Here is a 24,960-nt window from a genome sequence, read left to right on the forward strand (position 1 = left end):
GAACACCTTCAGGAAAAATACTGTTCAAGGGCTAGTGTGGAGCTGAATTGCAGTGCACTTCTCTATCCAAGACTATCATACTGCAAGAGAAATTTTTTGAGTTCTGTCTTGGCCAGAAACTGAAGAGGTGAGGAAGCAGTGATCTGAGTTAGCAAGCCTGGATAATGTGTCTGTTTTGTGTTGCAAGGTCTCAACAATTTATTACAAATCCCACCCAATTGATGGCTTGAGGTTCATTCTGTGACTCCTGCAGTCATTTCAGAGTTTCTGTCTCCTAAGAGGAAACTTTAATCTCCAAGATTGGAGAGAATCTGAATGCTTATGACACAAAACAGAAAGCAAGCAAGAGTACAGTCCTACCTTTCTGACATTTCTCGATACTCTCTGAGTGCTGTGAACTCTAAGTAAAAAGAGTAGATATTGTTTGACTTTGCTCGTTTGTCTAAAATGGATCTTTCTGGTGTTTTGGTCCATGGAACCTAATGTTGTGCATCTGCACAATGCAATCTGTAGCTATCTCTATGTAGATTATCTTTTAGTCACCTTAATCCACTGATGTGGATGCAAAAAATGAGAAATATATTGCACAAATGCTTGTTATTGAATATTGATTGTGGAATTTAGGCTACCGTGACCTCCTGAGCTGTTTGTTGTTGAGAATAAGGGTTTGAACTATAAATCTCATACCCAGCTTTTTCTCTAATGCAGAATTTTTTAGATCTGTGGGTTGTGAGTTGGTCTGTGTTCTGCAGATTGGCTCCTGCTGTCTATAGTCAGAATAGAAGTGATTACAAAACAAGTAGTGGACCTTCTAGCTGGTGGGCTCACAGAGGTATTGAGCAATTTGTGCGGCTGACAATTGGCTTCTTACATGTGTGAACAGCTCTCCTCTTCACAGCCTTGCTCCTTGGAGCATAGTGAAACTTCAGGCCCTTTCTTTGCTTCTGTACCAGCCCAGTTTTCAGGCTGACGCATCATGTTCTATAAATGCCAGTTCCTATGCTTCTACTTGTGCTTGCTGTTGGTATCCACTGAGTTCTACATTCTTTTTGGAAGTTCTGTGTTAGTTAGTCGTAAGTCACACCTCCTCCGTCGCTATCCATGTCTCTTTCCCTTTCCACTTAAAATTCCAGTGCAGGTTCAGCTCTTGGTGAAGCTGTCTCAGGCTGCAGTTTCCTCAGCAGCTATTCCCATGTTGTGTATTTCTCAGAAAGCTGTCAAGATGGAGCTTGGGCTAAAATCTAGGTAACCTCTGGTGTTTGTTTCATCCTGTTAAAAGCCAGCTTTTATGTCTGAGACAGTTTCTTACTTCAGCACTCTTCTTTTTGTGCATGTGTGAGTTTCTTGCACTGGGCTTTTGCAAAGGGTCACTAAATATTTTTCCATACTACTTACACTATGCGTCTTTGGCTACTTACTGATCTTCATATTTTAAGAGTGGTATGAGGTCTGTCTGTTGGTCTTGCAACATGCTGAAAAATAGCTGTTATTTGCCTTTTATTGGCGCAAGAAATATCTGAACCATCCAGTTCAGAAAATAAATTAGCACAAGCCTGGTCTGAAGCCATGCCGCTTTATTCTTATTTTGTTATCTTCACTGTTCTGGATCTATAAAATAGTTCTTCAAAACATCATCAGTAAACTCAGAGCAAAAGTTGTTCACCGGGTCAGACTCTCAGCTGGTTTAGATAATAAGTTGGTATTTGTTTTTCTTTTCTTCTGTTTCTAATACAATATTAATGCTTTACAGTACATTGTACAACATACCAAAAGTTGAGCCAAGAGTAATTCTTCAGATTTACCCTCCCCAAATGTGCAGCACAAACCAGCAATACTTACAGTCTTGACTCACTCAAAGGGGGGAAGGATGTTTTTTAAACAAGAAACAAAAAGAAAAGAAAGAATGCTTATGAATTTCTTTTGGGGAGAGATGTGGGGAGTTTACAAAACCTACAGCCCCATGAACAGAACTTTTAGCAGTCAACGATTTCTACTACATTCTATCTAGAGATTGCCTAGCTGTAACACTAGAAATGTCTTAAAACACTTAGTGTTTTTATCACCCTGCATGCAGTAAGTTCAAAGCACTAGCAAAGTACTTTTATAGGGTGGGCATTATGTCTACTTTGGAAAACAGAGTACGAAGAGTTCATTGAATCACTAAGCTGTCACAGCTACTTAGTGACAGAGCCAGCGTTAGGAAATGTGTGCCTGGGCTTCTCTCTCTCCTTACCTTTTGAGAATGAATCAAGGTGTATGCAGAGTTAATGGTAAAAGAAAAAGTCCGATTTTATTTATTTATGTATTTATTTTTCCCTCTGCAAATGTATTTAGGGACAAAAGGATGAAGGTGTGTTTCATATTGGTGTCAAGTCTTCAGGGTCAATAAAATCAGATCAGCATTAAATCTTAGTCTGGAATGAAAAATAACATCAATAATAATTTAAAATAGGAACTTGTCTGGCAGCTTCTACACTGAAGTGGAGGAGGAGATTAAGAAATGGCTGTAGTATAAGTACATATAGTATATATAAGTACATTAGTATATATATAACTGTATTTCCTATTAGTAGGAGAAGTAGGATGCAGAGGCCAAGATATTCCAGAATTTTAGTGACACTGCTTTGAGCCACAAGATATTTTCCCCCATTTCCCCTCCCCCCCAAATATTGGTGAGAAGAGACATGGCTGATTTACGTCCCATCTCCTCTTCTTTCCTCTGGATAATATCAGATCAGACATGTTTGGAAAACAATAATGCGCACTCATGTATTTTGTTCTGCTTTATTATGGACTGTTTATCTATAAGCTGTAGACTCTCTCTATATTATTTGTTTGTCTTTCCCGATATGCTTTTGTGGAATAAGCACTTAGGATAACCATGCTACTGAGTAGCGAGGCTTCACAGAGTGCTGTAAGAGATTACAAAAAGTGCCAGTAAAGCTTCATAGTACATTGTACCATTGTGCATTGTACATAAGTTGCATTTCTTTTTAGGATAAATTCCTTAAGAATACTTTAGTTAATAAAAATGTGTTAAGCATTGTTAGCGGTAGGAAGTTGAAGTTTAAAGCTCTTACATTTCAGTTTGCAAGTTTAGGAGATGGAAGAAATGCACCCACGCAACTTTCCCTTGCGTAAAAGTATTGCAAAATATTTCAGATATCAACAGCTGGATGGTAAAACTTCCAGTTCAGTTGGGCTAAAAGATGCTGACTATTAAAACAGCCTCAGCCTGGTAATGACTGCTGTGTGCTTAGCTGTAGCTGGCTTATTTTTCAAGTTTGTTGCATTTTCAAGCTGTCTGAAGCTATTGATTAGTTTGAAATACTACAGGTATTTTTGGTAGAAACAGATTACTGGCGAAGTCACAGATTAGGCTGAAAAAGGCATACATGAAATTCAGTGTACAAAGATCTCCATAATGCACTGTTAATGTGTACCTACAGCATGTAGTATGTACAGTTCACAGCTGTTCATTCTCACTTATTCTTTCATATATTTCTGAGCCTGAGGTCACAGAGAAACAAAACTTACAGTGGCTTAGGAGAGGATGTTGGCTTCAGCATATGGGTGTTTTGTTTTCTAGATGATTTCTGCTCCCTTTTCCAGCCATTGCATCTGTAAAGGATGATAACTGAATTTTGTTTGATACTTTGAAGTAACCTTACAAGGGCCTTTCTTGCACTGACTGACAAGTTTGTTCCTTCCTTTCTTAATAGCTACTGCATTTTGTAAAAGATTATTGGGGTATTGCTTAGTCCAACTTCTGTGCAATAGTGGTTACTAACCTAATACTCTACAGACCTGTTAAACTGCCCTAGACAAATTGCAGATGTAGTCATATATCCAAATTCTCTCTTCCTCTTGTCTTCAAAATTGACTGACTGTTATATACAGTGAAGTAAAACTGCATGATTATTTAAGAACAGCCATTATAGATCAGTATAAATAGCCAGTCTGTGTCCAAATTGCATTCAGTGAAAATCAGCAACTATCACAACACAGCAAGTAAAGAAAACTCTTTAATGAACATTGTAGAAAAAGTGTGCCATGTAATCCTAGACAAAAATTACTTCACTTCTGTGACAATGATAGAATACATTGAGCACTAAAGGACATAAGCCATGCGATGCTCTCTGATGCTTGTACTCATCTGCCTGTAAAGGTTGATTAAATAGGGGGCAATTTTTGGACCAGGGAGAGCCAGTACTCCTATAGTCCCCTGTTGTCTGCTTAAAAAGTAAATGGAAAGGCTCCAGTGCTGCAGAGCAGGCAAACAAATGTGGTTTGTAGGGGAATTGACAGTGAAGTGCTGAGGGGAATTCTAGCACCTCCTAAAGCTGCTTTGTGCTGCTTTCTTATAGCACCAAAGTGAGCAGCCTCAACAACCACTGTCCTCCCCTCTGTTGGCACAGTGTCATGGTGTGAGATAAAATGGGGTTAGGGAGAGTGTTTTAAAATGGTTCAGAAAAGCTGTGTAATTACAGCAGCTCATTGAGTTGTTCCAGTTTGCTTCCAAGACATGGGTTTGCTGTGACCCACTGTCTTGAAGGCCTGAAGGAATTAATTGGGAAGGAATTAATGCTGATATTGTGAATTATCTGCCTGAAATAGTCCATGAGCCCTAAATAGGCCTTTGTAAAAAGCATTTCATTAGTTCAGTTCATATTCCCATTTAGTTGTTAAGGGGAAAAAAAAAAACAACTAGATACAGAAAGGTACAGAAAACAGATAAAAGCTAAATATGGAAAGAATTATAATACACAGGTTTCTTAGATAGCTATTAGTTTACTCTGAGGTGTCCTGAGGTGTTCATTTGAGTGGGACCTTTGAATCCACTTGTGGATCCAGGGTTTAGGAGTGGTGGTAATGATTGTTGATACCTTTAGTAAGTTCCCTTCCTGAACATTTGTCTTTACATTGGCAAACAGGGGTAACAATATGTTCATTCCCACAAAGGTATTGAGGAAGAACTGATGCACTGGACTGAGCAGGTGTGTGGCATAGGATCTGCATTTGTCCAGCAAAAGCAAAGAGCATTAGCAGCCGTTGAAGAAGCTAGCAAGTATGTATAAACTAAACTGTATTTTTCACTGAGGAAAAAGGAAGTGTAGATTCTAACTTTCTTTCAGTTCTATTAAGAAGCAGGAGTTGTGTTTAGCTTTCCTCTCAGCCTGGAGCACGGTGGTCTGGCAGAGCAGAAGTGGGGCACTATGTTACTTCAGCAACATTCGGGACAATGTTGTTTCCTCCCATCTATCAGAAACAAACAGAACAACCAAAAGCCCTTCTGCTGAGAACACTGTGAGATCTAAGAGTGAATTCAAATTTTAACTTTTTTTTTTTTTTAAAGACTTTCCCCTTTAAGCTATGCTGTTTGCTGCTGTTTGGAGAGTGAAGCAGGTCTTGGCTTAAGATCTGTCTGTAGGTGAAGTGTTTTCCTGCAAGGTACTCCCCTTCAGCTCAGCTAGAATCAGGCCAGAGGCTTTTAAGGAGGTACATAGCTGATTTAGAAAAGGAATAAGGTGAATTCAGAGAGCTGTCATAATGCAGAGGCTGCAGGGGAGGGTGGAGGAACGTCAAGACCTGTTGAAACTAAGGCAGAGCTCTGGGCTGCTGGCAGGGCTTGAAGGAGTGTGGCATTTCTTCTTGGGGGATGGCTTACACATGTCTCTGCAGACAGGTCTCTACAGGCTGTGGCAGCACACAGTACGGGATGTGAAGGCCTTCCGGGCACACAAACCCTTTTCATGGAGGAGGGCAGCACAAGGGTGCCGCAGTGCAGATTTTGAAGGTTACATTTGTGTTGGCTGCATTCCTTGTTCCCAGGGGAGGAAAGGCTAAAGACCTCAGGCTATCTCTGGGTGGTAGCTGTTTCAACTTAAAGGCATGTAGCTGCTTGAGAACAGCATGCTTTTGTTTTGTTTCTTTTTTTCTCCTGGTGGAAATTTTATCAATTTATTATGATAATTTTTAAGCAATTGGTGGAGATGTGAATACACACTTCTCCAGAATGAGACTTGCATAACTTTGTACTTTTCCTATGCAAAGCAGTATAAATTGGATGTAAATATAGCAGCCAGTTTCTGAAAGATTCCTCAGTTTCTTTCAGCTCCTATTCATACTCAGTGAAATCCAGTGCCTATAAAATTCCTTCTGCTGCTCTGAATTGCCTTAGTGACCAAGGAAAAAGAAGTTTGGGTAGAGATACCTGGCAAAGCAGGAGCTGGAAGTTCTGTCCTAGGAACTCTAATATGGTTGCAGCTAGCAGCAGTGTGTCATGTGCACAGGTCTCTAATCTTCTTTCTTCTAAAAGGTGCTTGTGAGTCTTCTAGAGAATCATTACCTTCATGTTTTCATGCTGTTGGGCTGCTTAATCAACCTTTTTTTCCTTGGTTGTGAAGCTCATGAAAATAGAAACAGATGAAATAACACTGAGGCAAGGCCAATGCTTGTTGCTAGATTGCTTATTGGATTAAGGAGTGCTTCACATTAGTTCATTGGTGGTTTATGTGTGTGTGTATTTCTGTTATTCAGGGAGTTGTGCCAAATTTTGTTGACATTGGTCGAGAATACAAATTCTAACATCTTACAGCACGGAGACCTTGTCTTTGCCTTTAGTGAGGGTAGTTACCCTGCCTTCCTATCTGAAAACATCCACCTAACCTGAGTGTCACAGTTCCAGCCTAAGTCTCTGTCATATATGTATGTGTGACTTTTGTTTCAATTGATTTTTGTTAGCAACAATTACTAAATGTGAACGCCTATCTGTTGTTTATGTTGTGCTTTCTTTGTTAGCCCACAGCCATTTTAGTACAGTAGGTAAATACCTTTGTTATTGAGGTCTGGTCAAACATCAGAAGCATCATTTGATTTTGAGCACATTAATTTTGTTTGTTACAAGGTTGTTGGTTGTTGTTGTTTTTTTTTTTGCTTGTAATGATTTGTCTCTGTAGCATGCTTGGTGTTGTCTTCATTCTTCCCTACAGAACCTCAGTGTGATGAGGCTGATGGCCCGATCAACATGAGAGTACGGGACTTCTTGCTGAAAGAGTAGTAATTAGGTGTGGTGATTTACTTGAGTTTCAGAAGATAAGACGTTGGATTTTCTCTCTTGTATATACTCTGTATGAATCAAAAGTTTGTTCTCTAAGAATATGCACTTGTAATATACGTAGTAATAGTTGTGATGTAAGTATGCTTGGTTTGGTTCTGGAGCTCAGGACTGTCAGTTTCAGTAGCATCGATGCTTTTCATCAGAGAAGCCAGCTTTCCTTTGGGATGAGCCCCTGCTGAGCAGTGCTGCACTTGATGTTTTCTCTTGAAAACTCTCATTTTGTGTAGGAACTCTCTGTTGCAGTTTAGACTTTGCCTCTTTCTACCTGATTTCACTAAAAATGCTCAGTTTTATGACAAGTTTCACCCTTGTGAATATTAGATACAAGTTCTGCTGAGTTCATTAGGAACTCTGAACAGTTCTTGTAGCAAATAGTACTGATGCTGAAAAACATCTCCCTGGTGAGACAGGAGCCAAAGAAAAAGCTAATTCAGTATGTAGCCTTGTTGAGTATTACACAAGTGCCCTGCTAATTTGTCAAAATGGTAGTTTTGAGCTCTTCCTCTGGATAGACTTATGCTGGTCTCAGGGAGCTGCAGCAGGTTCCTAGGGAGAAAGCTGTGGTTCTCACCACTGTTTTGAAGTGTGCTGCCTTCACTTCAGTTTGCTCACTGTTCTCTTTTTTCTGTTTCCAGGCTTGCTTCCTGCCCCATCTGGCTTTGTGGTATTGCTTGATGTGCTTTCCCTCCACTGGTGCCTGCACACTGCACCATTGTGTTGACCTGTTGCTGAATGCATCACTAAAAGCTCTGTGCTTCAGGGAAAGGGAGAGGTTCCTTCCTAGGGACTGGTGTGAAAAATGGCTGGGGAGCAGTAAAACTTCCTTTCTTTCTCCTCCAGCATGCTGAGTCAGCACCCCAGCCCTACTGACTGTCATTCTTCAAGTTCTCTACGGACGTTGAGTACAGTGAAAACCACAAAATACGTGAAATAATAAGGGTAGAGTAGTTTGAGTTTATTGCAAGTCTTTGTGTGCTTACTCCTCCAACTCAATAGGAAGATTTTAATAAGTGTTTTCCTAAATAGTGTTACTTACAAAAAGCAGAGTTCTGCTCTATTCTTTTAACAAATAGCCATTTCATGAGAGGTTGTTTTTTCTTCCTCCTCTCTTGGTACATTCCAGAAGACTTTATACCTTTGCTGGTAACTGATTGATAGTTCTGCACTGTGCTCCCTTTAATTTTGCAATAAACTAACAAGGAGGCTGAGACCACAAAGTTTACAGAAAATGACTTATTTACTCAATGGGATTTACAAGGATGACAAAGTCAAATTTAGTAGTTCCAGTGTGGTCCTAGGAAGGGCAGGAGGAGTACTTGAAAAACTGTACTGTGTAAATAATCAAACAGAAAATAGTTTGTTTATTCTTCCACATAAAGCAATCATATTTCAATTCCTAGGCCAACTCTATCCCAGGACCTGCAGAAGCTTTCAGCATATGCAGGAATTACACTATTCCCAAGAAATATTGGTGCTGGGATCTCATGTACCTTAAATAAGTGTTTTTATTTTTCTATTGTATTTCCAGAAAATTGACATTGAAATTGGCAATGTGCTGAAATCACACCACCGGAGGGAGATGTCATTTTTACCATGGATTAATCTTATAATTAGCAGTGACCTATCTTAGAACAGGAACGCTGCTTTCCTACAGAATTTCTCGTATCCATTCCTATACAGATGAGGGAGATAATCAGAGAAGCAGGCACTTTTTTAAGCTGTCTAAAATTAGGAACTTGAAACTGCATTCCCTTTATCTCTCTTTGTGTTTCACTTCAGATGCTTCACCAACTGCAAGTGGATAGTCTGAAGGGTCAAAAGGTTTATTGCCTTCCATTGGAAACTGTCTGGAGCAAATTTCCAGTGTTATTGAACAAACGGGCTGAATTTTTGTTTTGACGTACGGTCACAGGTTGAAGAAGTCCCATATTTTTCATTTGTTGCTGGGGTAACAGGAAGTAGTTACAAAATCTCCTTACCTGTTGCACATGGAAGGACAAAATGGTGTGCAGAGAGGTATCGTGGTTTTCCTGACTGTTAGTGCCGTAGGAAATGAAAGTTCCTCTGATAATAAAAATATTTTGTTCTATTAATTGAAGCTGAAAATAGGAGCTGCTATTATAATACTATGTATTTAGTGTGGTAACATTAAAGCATTATGTAGCATCTTTCTTATTGTCAAGTGTTGTGCTAGAAGAAAACGAATATGTGATGGAAACTATGCTTGGCTGGTAATGATGTCCAGTATCTGTGGAAAGGAAACACAACAGTGGCAACTTTTTCTTACCTACTTAGACTATGGATTTGGCAAGTCTCCTGTACTAAATAGGGTATATCTAATCTGTACTTCAATGGCAGATCTCCAAGGAAAAGATGAAGAAGTGTTACTGTTAATTCAGTGCAAGACACTCTTTCTAGTAAATCTGCTTGGACTTGTGACCCCAGACTGTTTTCAGGCACTGTTTTGCATTGAGAGCTGGTTTCTTTCAAATGTGGCCTCTAACAGACCAAAGGAAAATATTCTAACCTTCATTCATCTGACATGAATCTTTTTGTAAAATATGAAGACTTATAGATCAGAACTGAGTACTGAATGTTCTTCTTTGAAATATAAGTAATCATAGAATGGCTTGGGTTGGAAGCGACCTTAAAGACCTTCCAGTTCCAACCCTGTGCTGTAGGCAGGGCTGCCTTTTACCAGCTCAGGCTGCACAGGGCCCTATCCAACCTGGCCTTGAGCGCTTTCAGGGATGGGGCACCCACAGCTTCTCTGGGCAGCTGTGACAGTGCTTCACCTGCCCTATGAGTAAATAATTTCTTCCTTATGCTTAATATAAATCAGTCTTCTTTTAATGTAAAACTACACCCACAAAGAAGTCACACAGCTGTTTCACTCCATATCTTTTTTGTCTACCTGTGTATTTTCTCCATATCATACTCTTTTTTAAAATTCTCTGAATATATTTCCTTCCATCTGAAATGATATTCACATATCCACGTCAAAATAATGGAATTTAAGTACATCTTTTAGATTGATGAAGGAGAGTTTGGGGAAAAGTTAACATATTCTTTAGATGCAACACTGGAGTCCTGTGGTATGAATACTCAGGACTTCAAACAATCCCTGTAGGATTGGAGAGCACTGAGAAAGTGCAGCTTTGCATGCCAAAGTATCATTGACAAAATGTTTAATCTAGGAAAAATTAAATAAGCCTTTGCAATTTCCAGTAAGGGTTCAGTCATTGGAGTTTTGAGGCTTTATTAGAAGATGTATGGATCCAGGGAAGTTCTCTACATTAGATTGTCCTTCCTTTTTTTTTTTTTAATTTAGAGATGGAGGTGAATAGGAGTGTGCTGTTCTCCTTTTGTTAGCTTGTAGTTTGTGTTTGAGTCAGTGAGAGTTTGGAGCACTGTGCACACCTGCAGAGTGAGATTAAAACTTCTTTATGTTGTATGCACAGAAATAAATGTTGGTTGATGAACCTAATGAAGTTCAACACAGCAAAGTGCAAGGTTTTGCACTTGGGCTGGAAGAACCCCAGGCACCTATACAGACTGGGAGGAGTAGTCCTTGAGAGCAGCTCAACAGAGAAGGACCTGGGGGTCCTGATGGATGAGAAACTTAACATGAGCCAGCAGTGTGCTCTTGCAGCTTGAAAAGCAAGTGGTGTCCTGGGTTCCATCAGGAGAGGGGTGGTAATCAGGGATTGGGAGGTGATTGTCCCTCTCTACTCTGCTCTTGTGAGGCCCCATCTGGAGTACTGTGTCCAGGTATGGAGCCTTCAGTACAAGAAAGACGTGGAGCTGTTGGAAAGGGTCCAGAGGAGGGCCACAAAGATGATCAGGGGGGTGGAGCACCTCCCCTACGAAGACAGACTGAGGGAGCTGGGCTTGTTCAGCCTGGAGAAAAGAAGGCTGTGGGGTGGCCTCATTGCAGCCTTTCAGTACCTGAAGGGAACCTATGATCAGGAGGGGAGTAAATTCTTCGAAAGGGCCGATAATAGTAGGACAAGGGGAAATAGTTTTAAGTTGAAAGAGGGAAGATTTAGGTTGGATGTTAGGGGGAAGTTCTTTACTAGGAGAGTGGTGAGGTCCTGGAGCAGGCTGCCCAGGGAGGCTGTGGATGCCCCGTCCCTGGAGGTGTTCAAGGCCAGGTTGGATGAGGCCCTGGGCAATGTGATCTAGTAAACGTGGAAGTTTGGTGGCCCTGCCAGGCAGGGGGTTGGAGCTTCATGATCCTCGAGGTCCCTTCCAGCCTGGGTCATTCTGTGATTCTGTGATACAGGAATGTACAGCTGCACCTGATGGAAGAATTTTGCAGTAAATGAGACTGTAGAAGTGTGACGAAATTTAATGCCACATTAAGTGCTTAGCTAACAGCCTCTTGATTTGTACTTGTAGGAGTATGAATGTCACTGTTGGCTCTGCCAACTCACAGAAATGAATAATAATTTTCAGTTAATTCCAAAATAAGCATTCTATACGTGCATATGGCTTCATCTCAGGGGAAGTGTTCATTTTCAAGGTAGTATTTGAACATATATTTAAGCAGTGTTAATCTATCAGTGAAGTCATGGAACTAAGAATACTTAATTCTCATCCTCAAAACAAGCTAGCGAGGAGCATTTACTTGGCTAGGACTGTGCCTTTTTAAAATAACTTTTTAAACATGTGTCCAGGATATTGTTGGTGTTGAATGGTTATTGAAGGACACATCAGAAGCTGAAAAGTAAATTCAGTAAATTCAAAAGTGTAACCAGAGGTAAACATAAAGGGTGGAAAAATGTGCAGTCCTACAGCTAACGGAGCTGTGGAGATCCCAGTTGAAGAGGAAACCAAAACATCTGAAAGATTAAAGAGGAAAAAAAAAAAAGCAATTGAATTTGTCTCATTTGTTCTGTATTTTGATTTTTCAAGTGCGTAGAATTAGTTCTCTTTGAAGGAGAGCAACAAGAAGTCTAAGTTGTTTCAGTCTTTTTGTGCCTTGTTTTAAGAATGAACTTTAAATGTGGTAGCTTTTCTTTAATATGTGATACATAAATAAAATACATGAAGGCACAGTATAAGATTATCTTGGCACAGGTTTGGGATGACTACATGGCTTACAGAGCTTTTGACACTGGTGAATAATGTGATCATTGCAAAAGTGTGCCAGTGAAAGCTTCTTATCCCACCAGTATGTATGTGTGTGGAGGTTTTTGTTAGTGTGCTCTGTTTCAGCACATTTCTTAGTATTTATTGTAGAATGCTTTCAGTTCTATGCAATATTGCACCATATGCCTGGCTGCCAGAATAGCTTAAATGGCTTCAGATTTTGTGACACAGTGACATCCAAAAGGATAGGGCTTGCATCCTGTTTTTATCTTTCCCTGCTCTTAACTGCCCACTTATTTCATTTGCCTTGAACCAGTTTCTTGTGCATTTGGCAGTACTGCAAGATATACCTTAAGAACCTTAGCCAAGGTGCCAGACCAAATAAGGCTGTTACCCACTACATGTGCATTCATTGTAGTGGTCATAAATGCCCTGTCCCAGTGATACAACCTATGGTTAGTCTGGGAAGGGTGGTGGTAACCAGCTGAAGTACCAGCAGAGCTTGCAGTCTGTGGCAGAAGAGCACAGTAGATGTTACTGTGGGATTCTGATGGTGCTGAGCTCCTTTGAGTAGATAAGACTTGACTTAGAAGCTTTTCAATTTAGTTCTGACTGATGCAGTCTGTAAAGCTCTCAGGCAGCACCACGCCTGCTTCCAAACAGAGATGGCTGGGCTGAAATGAGTGGGGAAGAGGAGTGACAGCCTTGGAAAAAGCTGTGCAGACTCCATCACATCTTTGGTAGTTCACATTGTGCTGGCTGGCAAAGACGCAATGCCACCACTGTGGTTATGATTGTGATCTGATAAGAGCTTATGTGGGATCATTAGAAAAGGAAAATAGTGTCATATCATACTACTTAGTGTTAGAAAGCAGGAGGAAGGCATGATCAGAGGGAGGGAGGCGCGATGGAGGAAAGAGCAGAGAAATTTGTCTTTCTTTTAACAGTATCAAGCTATTAACTTATTCCAGTAGCATTATGAAACCACATCCAGTAGCACGGAGGATTGTTGTGGTTTAACCTGGCAGGTGGCTCAGCACCACACAGTTGTTCACTCACCTTTCCCCACTGGAATGGGAGAGAGAACTGAAAAAATAAAGTAGAGCCTGTGGGTCGAGATATAACTGTTTATTTAGAGAAAACAAAGAGGATAATAGTTATGACTATATATAGAAGACAGTCTATAGCAAGTGTTTCACTGCCTGCCAACTGATGCCCAGCTAGCCCCTGAGCAACAGAAGAAAAAAAGATGAACTCCCACCCCTTTCAAAACTTTCCTTCCATGTGTTGTCATATGGTATGGAATATCTCTCTGGCCAGTTCAAGTCAAGTCTCCTGGTTCTGCCCCTTCCCAGCAACTTTTTCCCCTTTTGTCGTTAGAGCAGTAGGAAAAACAGAACTAAAACATAGCAGCATACCAGACACTATGAAGAAAAGTAACTCTGTCCCATCTGAAACTAAGAGAGGGATTCCAGTTTCCCTTTCCCCTGCATCAGAAACAGTTGAAAACATGATGTTTCACAGAGAGTTTGTCAGGAACGGAGACTGTTCTTAATGCAAGTATGACGATTATCTTGATTCTTTGCAACAACAACAAAAAACCCTATATAATATCTTTTCCTGGATGTGTTTAAGAGTCATTTGGATGTGGTGCTCAGAGATGTGATTTAGCAGAACATTGTTAAGAGTTAGGGTGCTATGGTTAGGTTGAGGTTGGGCTTGATGATCTTTGAGGTCTTTTCCAACCTGAGTAATTCTATGATTTTGTAGTTTCTGTCAATCATCTTAGCGAAGACCAGTTGTAAATGCAGAAGCTGCAGCCACACAGAGGTCCAAAACTGGTGAAGGTCAGAGCAGGGGATTGTCTGAACACTGTGCCTGTGCCTGAAGTATTCCAGTCCTTCCTGGGCTGCTCTCTGCCTTCCTAGAGCTATAAAGATTAATTTCCCTTCCTACTTCTGCTTGTCTGTTTGCAGGTTATCTTGACGAATCAAATTACCACATCGTTGAGCAATGGCCTTGCAATCCCAGCAGACCTAGTGTCTCCAGCTCATGATTTGTCCCTGTCTGAAGGTAAGAGATCCCTCTTATTAGAACTGAAACTCTATACCGACATGAACCCATATTGTAACTTGCAGACTTTGGTATGATGTATAGAAGTCTATGAGAGTCAGGTTATCAAGCCTAACATAAAACAAAGGGGACAAGTTACTTTTCAATTACTTTGAAAATTAAAACAAAACAAGACAAAAAACAAAACAAAACAAACAAACCATGAAACAAAACAACTATTAACTGACCCTTTCCTAAGGGCCTGGAACAAATTTTCAAGCTTTGTTCATTTGTACTTGTACATGTATTTGTACTTTGTTCATGTGTTACTTGACATTCTACTTTCATTTGCTTATCTTTAAGATGTTACTTTTCTCCTTCTGGAGCTGTAACTAGAGTTAATGTACAGGCTAGGTCGCAAATTTAATTTTTTTAATGATTATTGGTGATTCCAAAGAGAAACAACTTGAATCAAAGGAAGGACAGTAAATGTTCATTCCTGTCCCTTTTATTATGCTTGTCCAATTTTTCAAACCCAGTGCCTCAATCTGCAAGTCTCAGTATTGTGTGAACACAAGGAGTTTTTTTGTGTGTTACCATGTACTGCTTTACTTCTTCATGTAATGTAAGATCTTGTCTCTTCCCACTTGAATAGCTAGAGTGCCCTCAATTAGGGACAGATACAGAGGAGCTTGTAATTTAGAGTTACGTTCAATTGTAGGTCTAAATGTATGATGATAAACAATGCTCACATTTCCTTCAATGGCATGATAGTTGTATGTAGAAATTCTACTTTGTATAATATGTTTCTTTATTTCCTGTCTTTCTCTCTTCACTGAGATCTTCATCTGGTGGCTTTTGTCAGTTTATCTTTGTTCTGGCTGATCACAGCAAGCTTGTCTGACTTAATGTAAGAAAGCTCCGTGGCAGTGGTAAAAGGGGCCATTATTTCTGCAGCTCAATAGATGAGTGGAAGACGTTGGAGATATGTTAAATGGAATGTCAAAGAGCAGCAAATAACTCCACTGTAATGCTTTGACACTGGCTGATGTGTTCTCTTAATAATTTTATCAATAGGATCCTGGGCAAAACATGGCTTAATAAATAATTTTGAAATTGTGCTTGTGGGCTTTGTTGGCTCCATCTACTGATAAAGCATCTCTCAATTTCATTGCTTGAATTTCACTCACTATCTCTGTCAGAGAGTTGAAATTTGGTAACTAGATTTGTAGGGGAAAGGCATCATTTTTCAACTGTGTGATTTCTTTCTTGGCACAAATATGTTACATGTTGCCTGACTGTCTTCCAGGGTTGGTCTGATATTCATAATATTTACTTCTATTTTGCAAGGAAGGAGTAGTTAGGTGAGTAGTCCATGCACACAACGCAAACATGTTGCAGTCAGGAATAGATGCCAGATTCATGACTGTCTTCTTACCTCATTCTTCCTTTTCACTCATCATTAACTTAAGCTGAGTTTGAACCAGTGACCTAGATGTGAAAGGACCCATAACACATTATTAGTTCTGTAAGCAAATCAGACCTCTTGGTTTGTATATGTCTAAAATGTTGTTTTAATCCTATCTGAAATCAGTCCTTCACTGTAAATGGTTTGCTAAAATGGTGATCTCTCTTAGAGGCAGAAATGAAAATTCTGAACTGAATGTGTTGTTAGACAGAAATGAAATGTTACAGTGGCTTTTGTTTTTGCTTCTGATCATGCTTTGGAAGGGAATTTCATGGTTTACGTGTTAGATTAGGCAAGGAACCAAGGAAGCTGTTCATTTGATGTGTGACAGAAGGTTAATCTGATGAACAAGCTGAAAGGACATTGTCAAGCTGTTTCAGGCTCAAAGTTTGTCTTCTTTAAAATCAGAATCTAATGAAAACTTGTGTCCTAAAAACATTAGATGTTTATGAGAATAATTAAGGCTTTATAAAAGCAGTGTGAATTGTAAAATCTCCCACTCTTAAGTAAGAGCTGCTGAACTGTGCTTGTTGGTATTTCTTATAGGAAATGGTTATATTCAGCTAAATGCCCAGATCTGTGCATACTTCCACTTTAAGACAGAAAAAAAATGCTTAGCTTGCTATAAATTAATGTTGAACAAAATAGGAAAGTTTCTGTACCTATGGACTGAGTCCTTACATTCATTTGGTCTTTATGCATTTGCTAGATTATCCTCTGAAGTTTGGTATGTTTCTCTGTCATTTTAAAAGTTTCAGGAACGCAAGTCTGTCACTTTTTTCTGAAAGACAAACTCATATTTAGTATACATACTGTTCTTATGTGGCCTTCTTGCAAACTCTGTCATCATAGGAGATAGACTTGATGGAACGTGATGTGAATGCTGCTATTTGCCTTTTATGCTTGCTTTGAGGATTAGCTCTTCAGCTGTTCTAGTAAAAAACAAGTTTAAGATATCTTAAGATTATTTTTAAGAGATGGTCAGAGACCAGCCCACAACTATCACTATACTTCAGAAGGTGCCCTAAGGAATTATTTAAATGTGTAACAATTATACCTTACCCCCAATTAAAGTAATCATCTCTCTAATAATGAGAGAGATATTTAAGCTGTATAAGGCTAGAAGATTAAGCTGTTATTTATGACTGTGACTGTATTATTTTTATTTTTGCACAGTTCACGTGACTGGATTTTACCTAATATAGAGGATCTTTAGAAATGAATTCACAGGCGGCGTGTTTGAGAGCTAGCTGGAAGGTGATGTTTCTGTGTTTCAAGAGTATTAGTCTCGGAAAGCCCAGATTTAGCAAAATTAAACATATTGTTCTGCGGTACAAAGAGATAGGACAGTATGACCTACTTGACGTCCTTTCTAGTCCACTGGTGCCTATCCTATTAATATATCTGTTAGCTGCAAGCTCACACTTCCTCTTGCAGACACCAAAGATAAGCCCCGTCTTTCTCAGAAGAAGATCAGGAGTGTGTTGGCATGAATGAGAACAGAATCCTCCTTCCTCCATGTATAAAAGGGAAGGCAAAAAATTTCAGGCTTCTTCAGTCTCAGCTGGCACCTTCAAATATTTATTTGAAAGATCAGAATTACTTTGTGTTTAAAGTTGCCTGTAAACTCATGCTAACTCTGGGGAGGCCAGCGTTCAGCTGTCTGCCATTTGTGTTCATCAAGCAGTTTGTTGTATACTTGCAGGTTTTTAATGCGCAGGGTGAGCAATGAGTTTAGTCTGACCTTTTCATCTTTGTTGCTGTGATCTTGAATTCTTTTAAGATGTTGAGCTGAAGTACTGTAATATCTCCCACCCACAGAATTTTCCCACTTGTGATCATGGGGCTTCATTGTATGGGCAGAACATTTTAAACTGGAACGTTTGGCTTCTCTTCTTTGCTTTGCCTTGCCCCTTTTCTTAATCAGATTGCTGAAGCATCTTACTCTTCAAGCCTTGGCTTAAAAGGTGCAAGATACTTTTTTGTTGGTTTTGTTGTTAGTGAGTTTTCTTTTTCTTTTAGTTTTTCAAGTTAGTCTCATAGGGAAAGCAGTACATTGACCTGCTGTTCACCTCAGAGTAGGATCAGTTCTGTCTTTTACTACTTCTCCTTCAAATCCCCTTTTTCAGTCCTGACACTGGATGGGGAGAAAACAACAAAGGAATTGTCAAGAGAAGTGAGGGGCCCCCAGAGATGAGAAGTTGTTGTTTGATTTTATTTTATTTTATTTTGAATTTATTGATTTATGTGTATGCTACACTTAAAATTGGACCTTCAGGTGACTTAGTAAAAATTTAAAAGAATATTCTGGAGAACCGAAACATACCAGTTTTGCAGGAACTGTGAGCTTACGAATAGAACAGCTGTTAAACAAGCTTCTAAAACACTTTTTCCTTGTAGCTTTACAGCTAATGCAGAATAATTCATGTAGAACTTCAGACTTATATGAATTCAAATAAAAGTATAATGCTTTGACATGCTTTAAGCCTCTAATATTTTAACAACATACTCTGTTGTAGGCTGATTTACACAATTTTTTATGATAAAGGAGGTGGTTTCCCTTGCATCAGTGAAATGAAGGAAAGAAACCTAAAATGATAAAATTCATAAATTAATATCTTATCTTTTTAATAAGAAATCCACCCTGGCTTTCTGAGACCCAAATATTTGGGAATAATTACTAAAAACAGTGTTTCTGTCACTTTTGTTATCATTATGGAATAATTTGGATGTGTGGAGATCTCTAGGCCTGTTTATGAAGCTTGAGTACAATTTATAGTATAGTGGGAGAAAGACCTTTTTACTATAACCTCTTATGTAAACCCTGTAGTGGATTTTAAATGTGCAAAAAATCTATGAATACAAATAACACTAGAGATATGCCAGGCAACCTGGCAATGAATTCCAACAATTAATCCACATCCATGCATACCAGAGAGTACATTACCTAAGACCGATGTGATTGTGTGAACTCTGAGAACTAAAACACATCCCTGAAAGGGTAATAGAGTTCTCTGTTTTTTGTTTTATCTTGATAAGCCTTTTGCCCTTTACTGTCTTGACTGGACAGGAAAATATAGTGAGATTTGTGTTTGTTTGTACTTCCCAATATGAACTGCTACCTTCTGTGTGATCATTTTGTTGCCAGTCAGGCCCAAGTCCATTTTCCCTCCATGCTGGGATAGCAGAGCTGGATGAATCCATCTGCTATAGAGTTGTGCATCCTGAGCTGAGCCCTGGGTGTCTACGACTCTGTGCAGGAGTCAATCAACTTGCTCAGCTCATTGATTCCAGTTCATATGAAGTGTAACGGAACAGGTGGACTTGTTTCTTTCTAATTCTTTATTGTGCTGCTGGACTTCATGTCTCAGCTGTCTTTTAATAAACTGCCCCAGCATAGGCCCTGTGATACAAGTCAGTGGCACCGTGGGAAGCTTTCTGTTCCTTCAGTCTGTTCTCTGCCTTTGAATTATTTCTTCTGCTTTAGAAATCCTCAGAAGAAGGATAAAAAGTTCATATACACTGGAAGGTAAGTAAAGAACTCAACCTGGTAGGAACCAGGATAGTATGTAGCATTTTCACTTCAGGTTAGCTAAGCAGTAACTGCCATAAAAGCAGGCACCTTGATAATTCTCATTGGTATATGTAAGGAAGAAAAAAAGAGAGAGGGAAAAAAAAAAGCTTGCCTAAGATAATGGGATTTCTTTCTTGTGCTTGGACTGTGCTAATGTTTCTGGTAACTTGTGCTCCCAGTAATAATGGAGTAGGCATGTCAGTGCTTTGGGGAAGTGCACCATCATTACACGGCCTGGAACAAATGATATTAACCATTAGGGGAAATGATATTGTGATTGTTTCTACATGATGCAGAGTTGCGGTGGTGTATGGAGCTGTTAGATTTCATGATAACATGTCAACCTGTACTGATCTTGATTGCTGTATTTCAACAAGTGGGAAGTAGTGACATTTAACATCCAGCCAAATTTTAACGACTTTTTAATTGAAAGATAAATCTCTCAGTAAAACAATGGTACAGAGTCTGTACATGTTTATGGAAGTTTCAAGCTGAATGACAGATGTAATCGCTTGATCTCAACTACGAAATGGTTGAAAACTGTCAGCAGGAGCATTCAAAGGCTTCTATATATCAGTTTAAGAGAATCTTTGTCCCTCCTTTTCTAATTGCTGAGGTGATGGAATACCAAGTTTTACTGCTTTGTTGTGGTTTCTTTCTGAAGGTGTGATATGACTTCCAATCTTTTAAGTACAATTTGTAATCCAAAATCCCTTCAGGTATATTTGTTGGGAATCACTCATCTGTACCACTGGAGATGTGATAACAGAAGTGCTTGCAGTCATAGTTGAGTATTTAGAAGGTAGCACATGTCTGCTGAGACAAAGCAAGACCAGGTATGTCTTGCACCATACAGCACAAAGTAAGATGGATTTGCATGAGAATTCTGTTTCACAACACTGTTTTCCTTCAACTGCAATAAACTGAGAGCATGCACAGGTCAGTGAGTTTCATGGTATATAAAGCATTATTTCAATATTGCTATTTGTCATATCTCAAACATTTTCAAATTAGATTAACTCATGTTTCAGTGTGGGTGAATATAGACACTATGCTCTAGTATAGGCTGGAATTTAAAATTTTATTCATTATTTGGTAGCATTCAGACCCATGTCTTGCAGAGTTTCATAGTACCAATAATGGCTTTCTCTCCTGGTGGGACTAGCATGGATCCACTGAGTTTCTATACCTGAGGAGAACATTACAGTGAAGCACCTGTATTTGGCTTGCGGCATGAAATATATGGCTCGCCTTCAGAACTTGAGCTGTTCTAGTGCGACCCTAGGTTCAGATGCTATGCGGGCCATGAGGGACAGGAAGAGAGGACAGAGAATGATTTCAAAGTCAGATGTCTATGTTCTGGTTGTAGTTCCAGCTGGGTTTCCTCTGGATTTACTGCAGAATGTTTGAAAAAGTGGTTCCTTGTTAACCTTGAGCAGCCTGTATGATTGATGACTCCCCTTAGTCATAAAAAGAAAGACATTGGTGTTTCTGCTTAATCTGTGTGTATTTCCTGCTTTATTATAGTAATAATGATTTATTGTCTTAGATGATGGAAGTTTTATAACCTATTAGACTTTTTTGGAGATTGAAGCTGGGTGCTCTGCTATGTGAACGAACTTCTTCGTAGTCACGTTCTGCTGCTAAAAGGTTACATTCAGACCCAGATAACATGATAATAAAAACACAACATATGGTTGGTGCATGATCACTTAACTTAATGAAAATAGGAAGCTTGAATTTGAGCAGATTTTGCATGTTCCACAAGGGGAAAATGCATCTCATCTAGATTCTGTTTGTCTTCTCATTCAGTGTACTACCAGAATAAAAAATAAACATGCATTCACAGAAGAGCAACTGAAGTAGTCATACTGCTGTAGAGAAAGGTAAGTGAAGAAGTTAGAAAAAAATAAATGCCTAGAGCTTAACTAGCAAAAGGCTTTACATATCCCAGTTTCTACTCCTAAGTTTCCCATCATTGCTCTAGTTTCGTAGTCAGGCAGCAGCCTACAGAAGATCTCTGCCTGAGCTCATAGCTGACAAGACAAGTATCTCCAAAGAAGGGTAGAAAAGTTAGGGGCTTAAACATGAATTATTTCAACATTAACAATGGAAGATTTGTTAGGAAATAAAAACCCAGAGCAGACGCCACGACTGGGTAAGCAGCCATGACTCTTTGAAAGTAATTTGAACCATTTTGGTACCTGGTAGGGGAGCTGTTGTTTCAGGCTGGCACATGAACATGTAACAGAGTCTCACGGGCACAGCTGAGTATCAAGAAGAAGCTTCTGAGTGTGAAATCTGTTAGACCAGCTGTTCCCAAATGGTTTCTGTTTGTGCCTCTGTTTCTGGTGATGAACTCACTCCAGCCGAGCTTGCGACCCTAAATACTAACATAAACAATCGAATCTCTGTCAGGCTTGCAATCCCACTCTGTGCTGCCCTGACCCTGCTGGAGGTTATGACCTCAGGTTTGGGAACCGCTGGGATAGACTGCCAGAGAGTCCTGCAGGGGAAGTAGTGATATGCCCCTTCCAGGCCAGGATCATCACAACAAATGCCTTCAGATCGCACAGTAATTTGTAGGCCCCTGCCACCAGTTGGGGATTGCAGCCTATTAGAGCTGACATGTCACTTTAGTACATCAGGAACATCTCGGAGATCAAAAGGTCATAGTCCTCCCACGCTGCTAGAGCCTTTCTTCATGGACTCTCCCCTTCTCTCACTCCCGTCAGTTGGCTGGCAGTGAGCCCCAGCTCCCAGGCAGCTTGCTGACTGCGCCATCAGTGCTGAATGCCTACCAGATGCAGCTTCTGCCCTGCCACCTCTCCTTCATCTTGCTCTGCTCCCAAGTCACCCCTTCCAAAACTCTTGTCCCCAAACTCTCCTCGCCCATGTCTCTCTTTGCTGAAATAATTCAAAGCTGTATGGAGTAAAGGTGTGCAAAGCCTTTTCCTGTATTTTGTAGAAGTATAATTGTTACTTACATACCTGTAGATGAGAGCACAATCTTCCAGATGCTGAATGCTGATGGAAAAATAAGCAGTAGATGGCCTCATGGGGATGTTGTTGTGGTTTGCAAAATGAAGATCTTTGATAAGACATGCCAGCAGCCTTTGTAGTAGAAAATGCAGACTTAAAGATGGCTTAGCTGGAGATTTGTGTGCATTGTTTTACTGCAGTCTTACGAGGGGTTTATAAGCAACAACAAAAATAGATTTCAAATGGGTTTTTCAAAAGCACTGCTTACCAGAATGTAAAATAGTGACATTCTAATAGCTAATTGAATTGATAGTCAGAGGCCAGTGGCTTCATCCTATGCAGTCATGGAAGTTAGGCTGTGGCATAGCTGTGTGCCCTGGCAAAGGTGAGGCCTGCAGAAGTTAATTTATTTTGACGTTTTTCCTTTTTGTGTGTGTTTAGACCCTAAAATGTGTCAGTGAGTGCAGGAAAGAGAGAGTAGAAGATGGTGCAGAAAAATTACTTCAAATTTGAATTTAAAAACTGTATTGCATAAAATTATACTCAATTTAGTCTGTACAAGTCCTGAGTTTGAGTTCTATATAGAGCGCTTTGTTTAAGATGTTGCTGGACTGGTTTTCTGTCAGGCAGGTGCACAGAGAACATTCAAGTGAAAACGAGAACAGAAAAAACCAAGTTATAGAGGTCATAATCTACAATGCCACTCAAGGAAATAGTCAGAAAATCTTACGGAAATAGTTACTGTACACAGCGCTTCCATATAAAAAGAAATTGTTTGAAACTTTTATCTGTAACTTGATCATTCCTTAAAAAGTAATTACATGTCAGAAAATGGAGCATAAAGTCTCCCTCCATCTGTCTAGGTTTGGATATGGTGCGCAAAGGAGCATATCCAATTCATAGTACCTCTTAGGTAATCAGATTAATATCTCTCAAACTGAATTTACCCTTTTGATACCAAGTCTTTCATATTCAGTGTTTCACATATCACATTCTGTTGAAGCTCTGTGGCCTTTCAGTAATTTCCTTGAAATCTATATCTGGTATGTCTGTACTCTTTGGAGCTGTTTTTGGGACACGCATCAATTAGATGTGTTTCTGGCACTCACTTAATGGCATAGTTTCCCTTGAGTCAAACACTGCTCCAAAAACTGAGATCATTTGTTTAATTTAAAAGCAAAATGGTATGGAACTACAATTTCAAGCTTCATCAGCTACCCCCCTGTAGTTTTGAAGGAAAAAAAAAAAGAAAAGCAACTAATAAATGTGGTGTCTTTACACAAAAAAAATAAATGTAATGTAATCTCCCATATTCTAACAGATCTATCCAATAAGATTCACTCTGTGCCTAAAATACTTCTTATTCTGCATCTGCGTTAGTGTTTGGATTGAGATCGCTAACATGGCCTTTTAGCAAAGGTGACTGAGAACTCAATCTCACCCAGCCCATGTGGTTAGTGTGATTTTGAAATTATTATGGTTTCAGCCCGAGATTTAATTATTGTTCTTTTGCTTCAGTATTTAAGGTGGGAAAAATCCACCTGCAATTTGCTGTAGTGAATTTAGGTGTTTTTCAAGCAAATAAATAGATTACCATGTCTATGAAACAGGGAATTTTCATCAAGCTTCAACATGATAATTATTTCTTGTTTTAATTATGCCGAAAATTTTTTGCAACAGTAGTTTCCACAAAGAAAAGTTTAATCAAGTGGCATGTTTTGTGGAGTTATGTTTAGCCTGATAAAATATATGTCTTGAAGATGAGAGGAAACTAGGCTGAGGTTCCTGGTCAGAGCTAGATGTGTTACACCAATTAACGTCTGGGTTATTCTCTCTCTCCCTCTCTCTCTCTTCCTCCCCTGCTTCCTCCCACTCAAAAAATGTTGCTTTGTGAGGTCTTCGTTTTGCTCTATTTTTGAAGAACATAGTGAAAACAAAATTGTTTACCTGTCAGCCCTACTTCTTACCTGCATGTGAAATCATGTGGTGTGGTGTTTGTCCTGCATTTTGCACAGGTATCTGTGGTAGTGGCATACTATATTCTCATCTCTCTTATTAACAATTGCCCGCTGGTGGTAGCCTTGCACATAGCTGTAAGCGATCTCTGTACTCAATAGTGCCATTGAAAAAGTTTGAGAGCTTACTACCCAGTTTTGGCAGTTTAATTACTAATGATGTGTTATTGCTTCAAAATTAATAGGTGTTTCTGGTTATGATAAAGTTGCTTTAAACCTGCAAGCTTTTTTAAACTGAATTTGTTGCTTCCTCTTTGCTGTGTGGTTTCCTCCTTTGGCACCTTTAGAATGTTGCGGTCCTGGGTGTTGCTGAGGTGACCTGTCATATTTACACTCTATTGGAAAAGTCTGCGTCACGGGCACTTGAAACTGTGGAGTTTTCTTAGTTCAGATACTCAGAGTTGACTTCCTGCAACCACAATTACTTATTTTGAACTCTAAAATGTTCTTCTGTATTGTTGTATTTTATTTCATATCCTTACCTATCATCTTTTTAATGCTAACACTGTGTTGCCTGTTGTAGAGTGAATAGAATGATTTTTAATGCCAGCTAGTGTGGATAGTTGAGCTCAGAAGAAATTCTCTTACTTGTCTCCATTACTTCTGCTTCCTTTTCAGTCTCCTCACCATCTCTATTGCCACAGTTCCATATTGG

The 24,960-nt window shown here is 39.5% G+C and overlaps 1 protein-coding gene across 4 annotated transcripts in view; it reads left to right on the top strand.

Annotated features, from left to right (window-relative positions):
- The window catches only part of RAD51B (RAD51 paralog B), a 329,325-nt gene that overhangs the window by 127,499 nt on the left and 176,866 nt on the right, over positions 1 to 24,960 (top strand). For all 4 annotated transcript variants that reach the window (XM_072338181.1, XM_072338183.1, XM_072338182.1 and 1 more), the window contains one exon: positions 14,191 to 14,287. In XM_072338181.1, coding sequence (XP_072194282.1) covers positions 14,191 to 14,287 — 97 coding nt within the window. The remainder of the gene's footprint in view (positions 1 to 14,190; positions 14,288 to 24,960) is intronic.

The sequence above is a fragment of the Excalfactoria chinensis genome, chromosome 5 (assembly GCF_039878825.1).
Source record: "Excalfactoria chinensis isolate bCotChi1 chromosome 5, bCotChi1.hap2, whole genome shotgun sequence".
In the NCBI taxonomy this organism is placed as follows: domain Eukaryota; kingdom Metazoa; phylum Chordata; class Aves; order Galliformes; family Phasianidae; genus Excalfactoria; species Excalfactoria chinensis.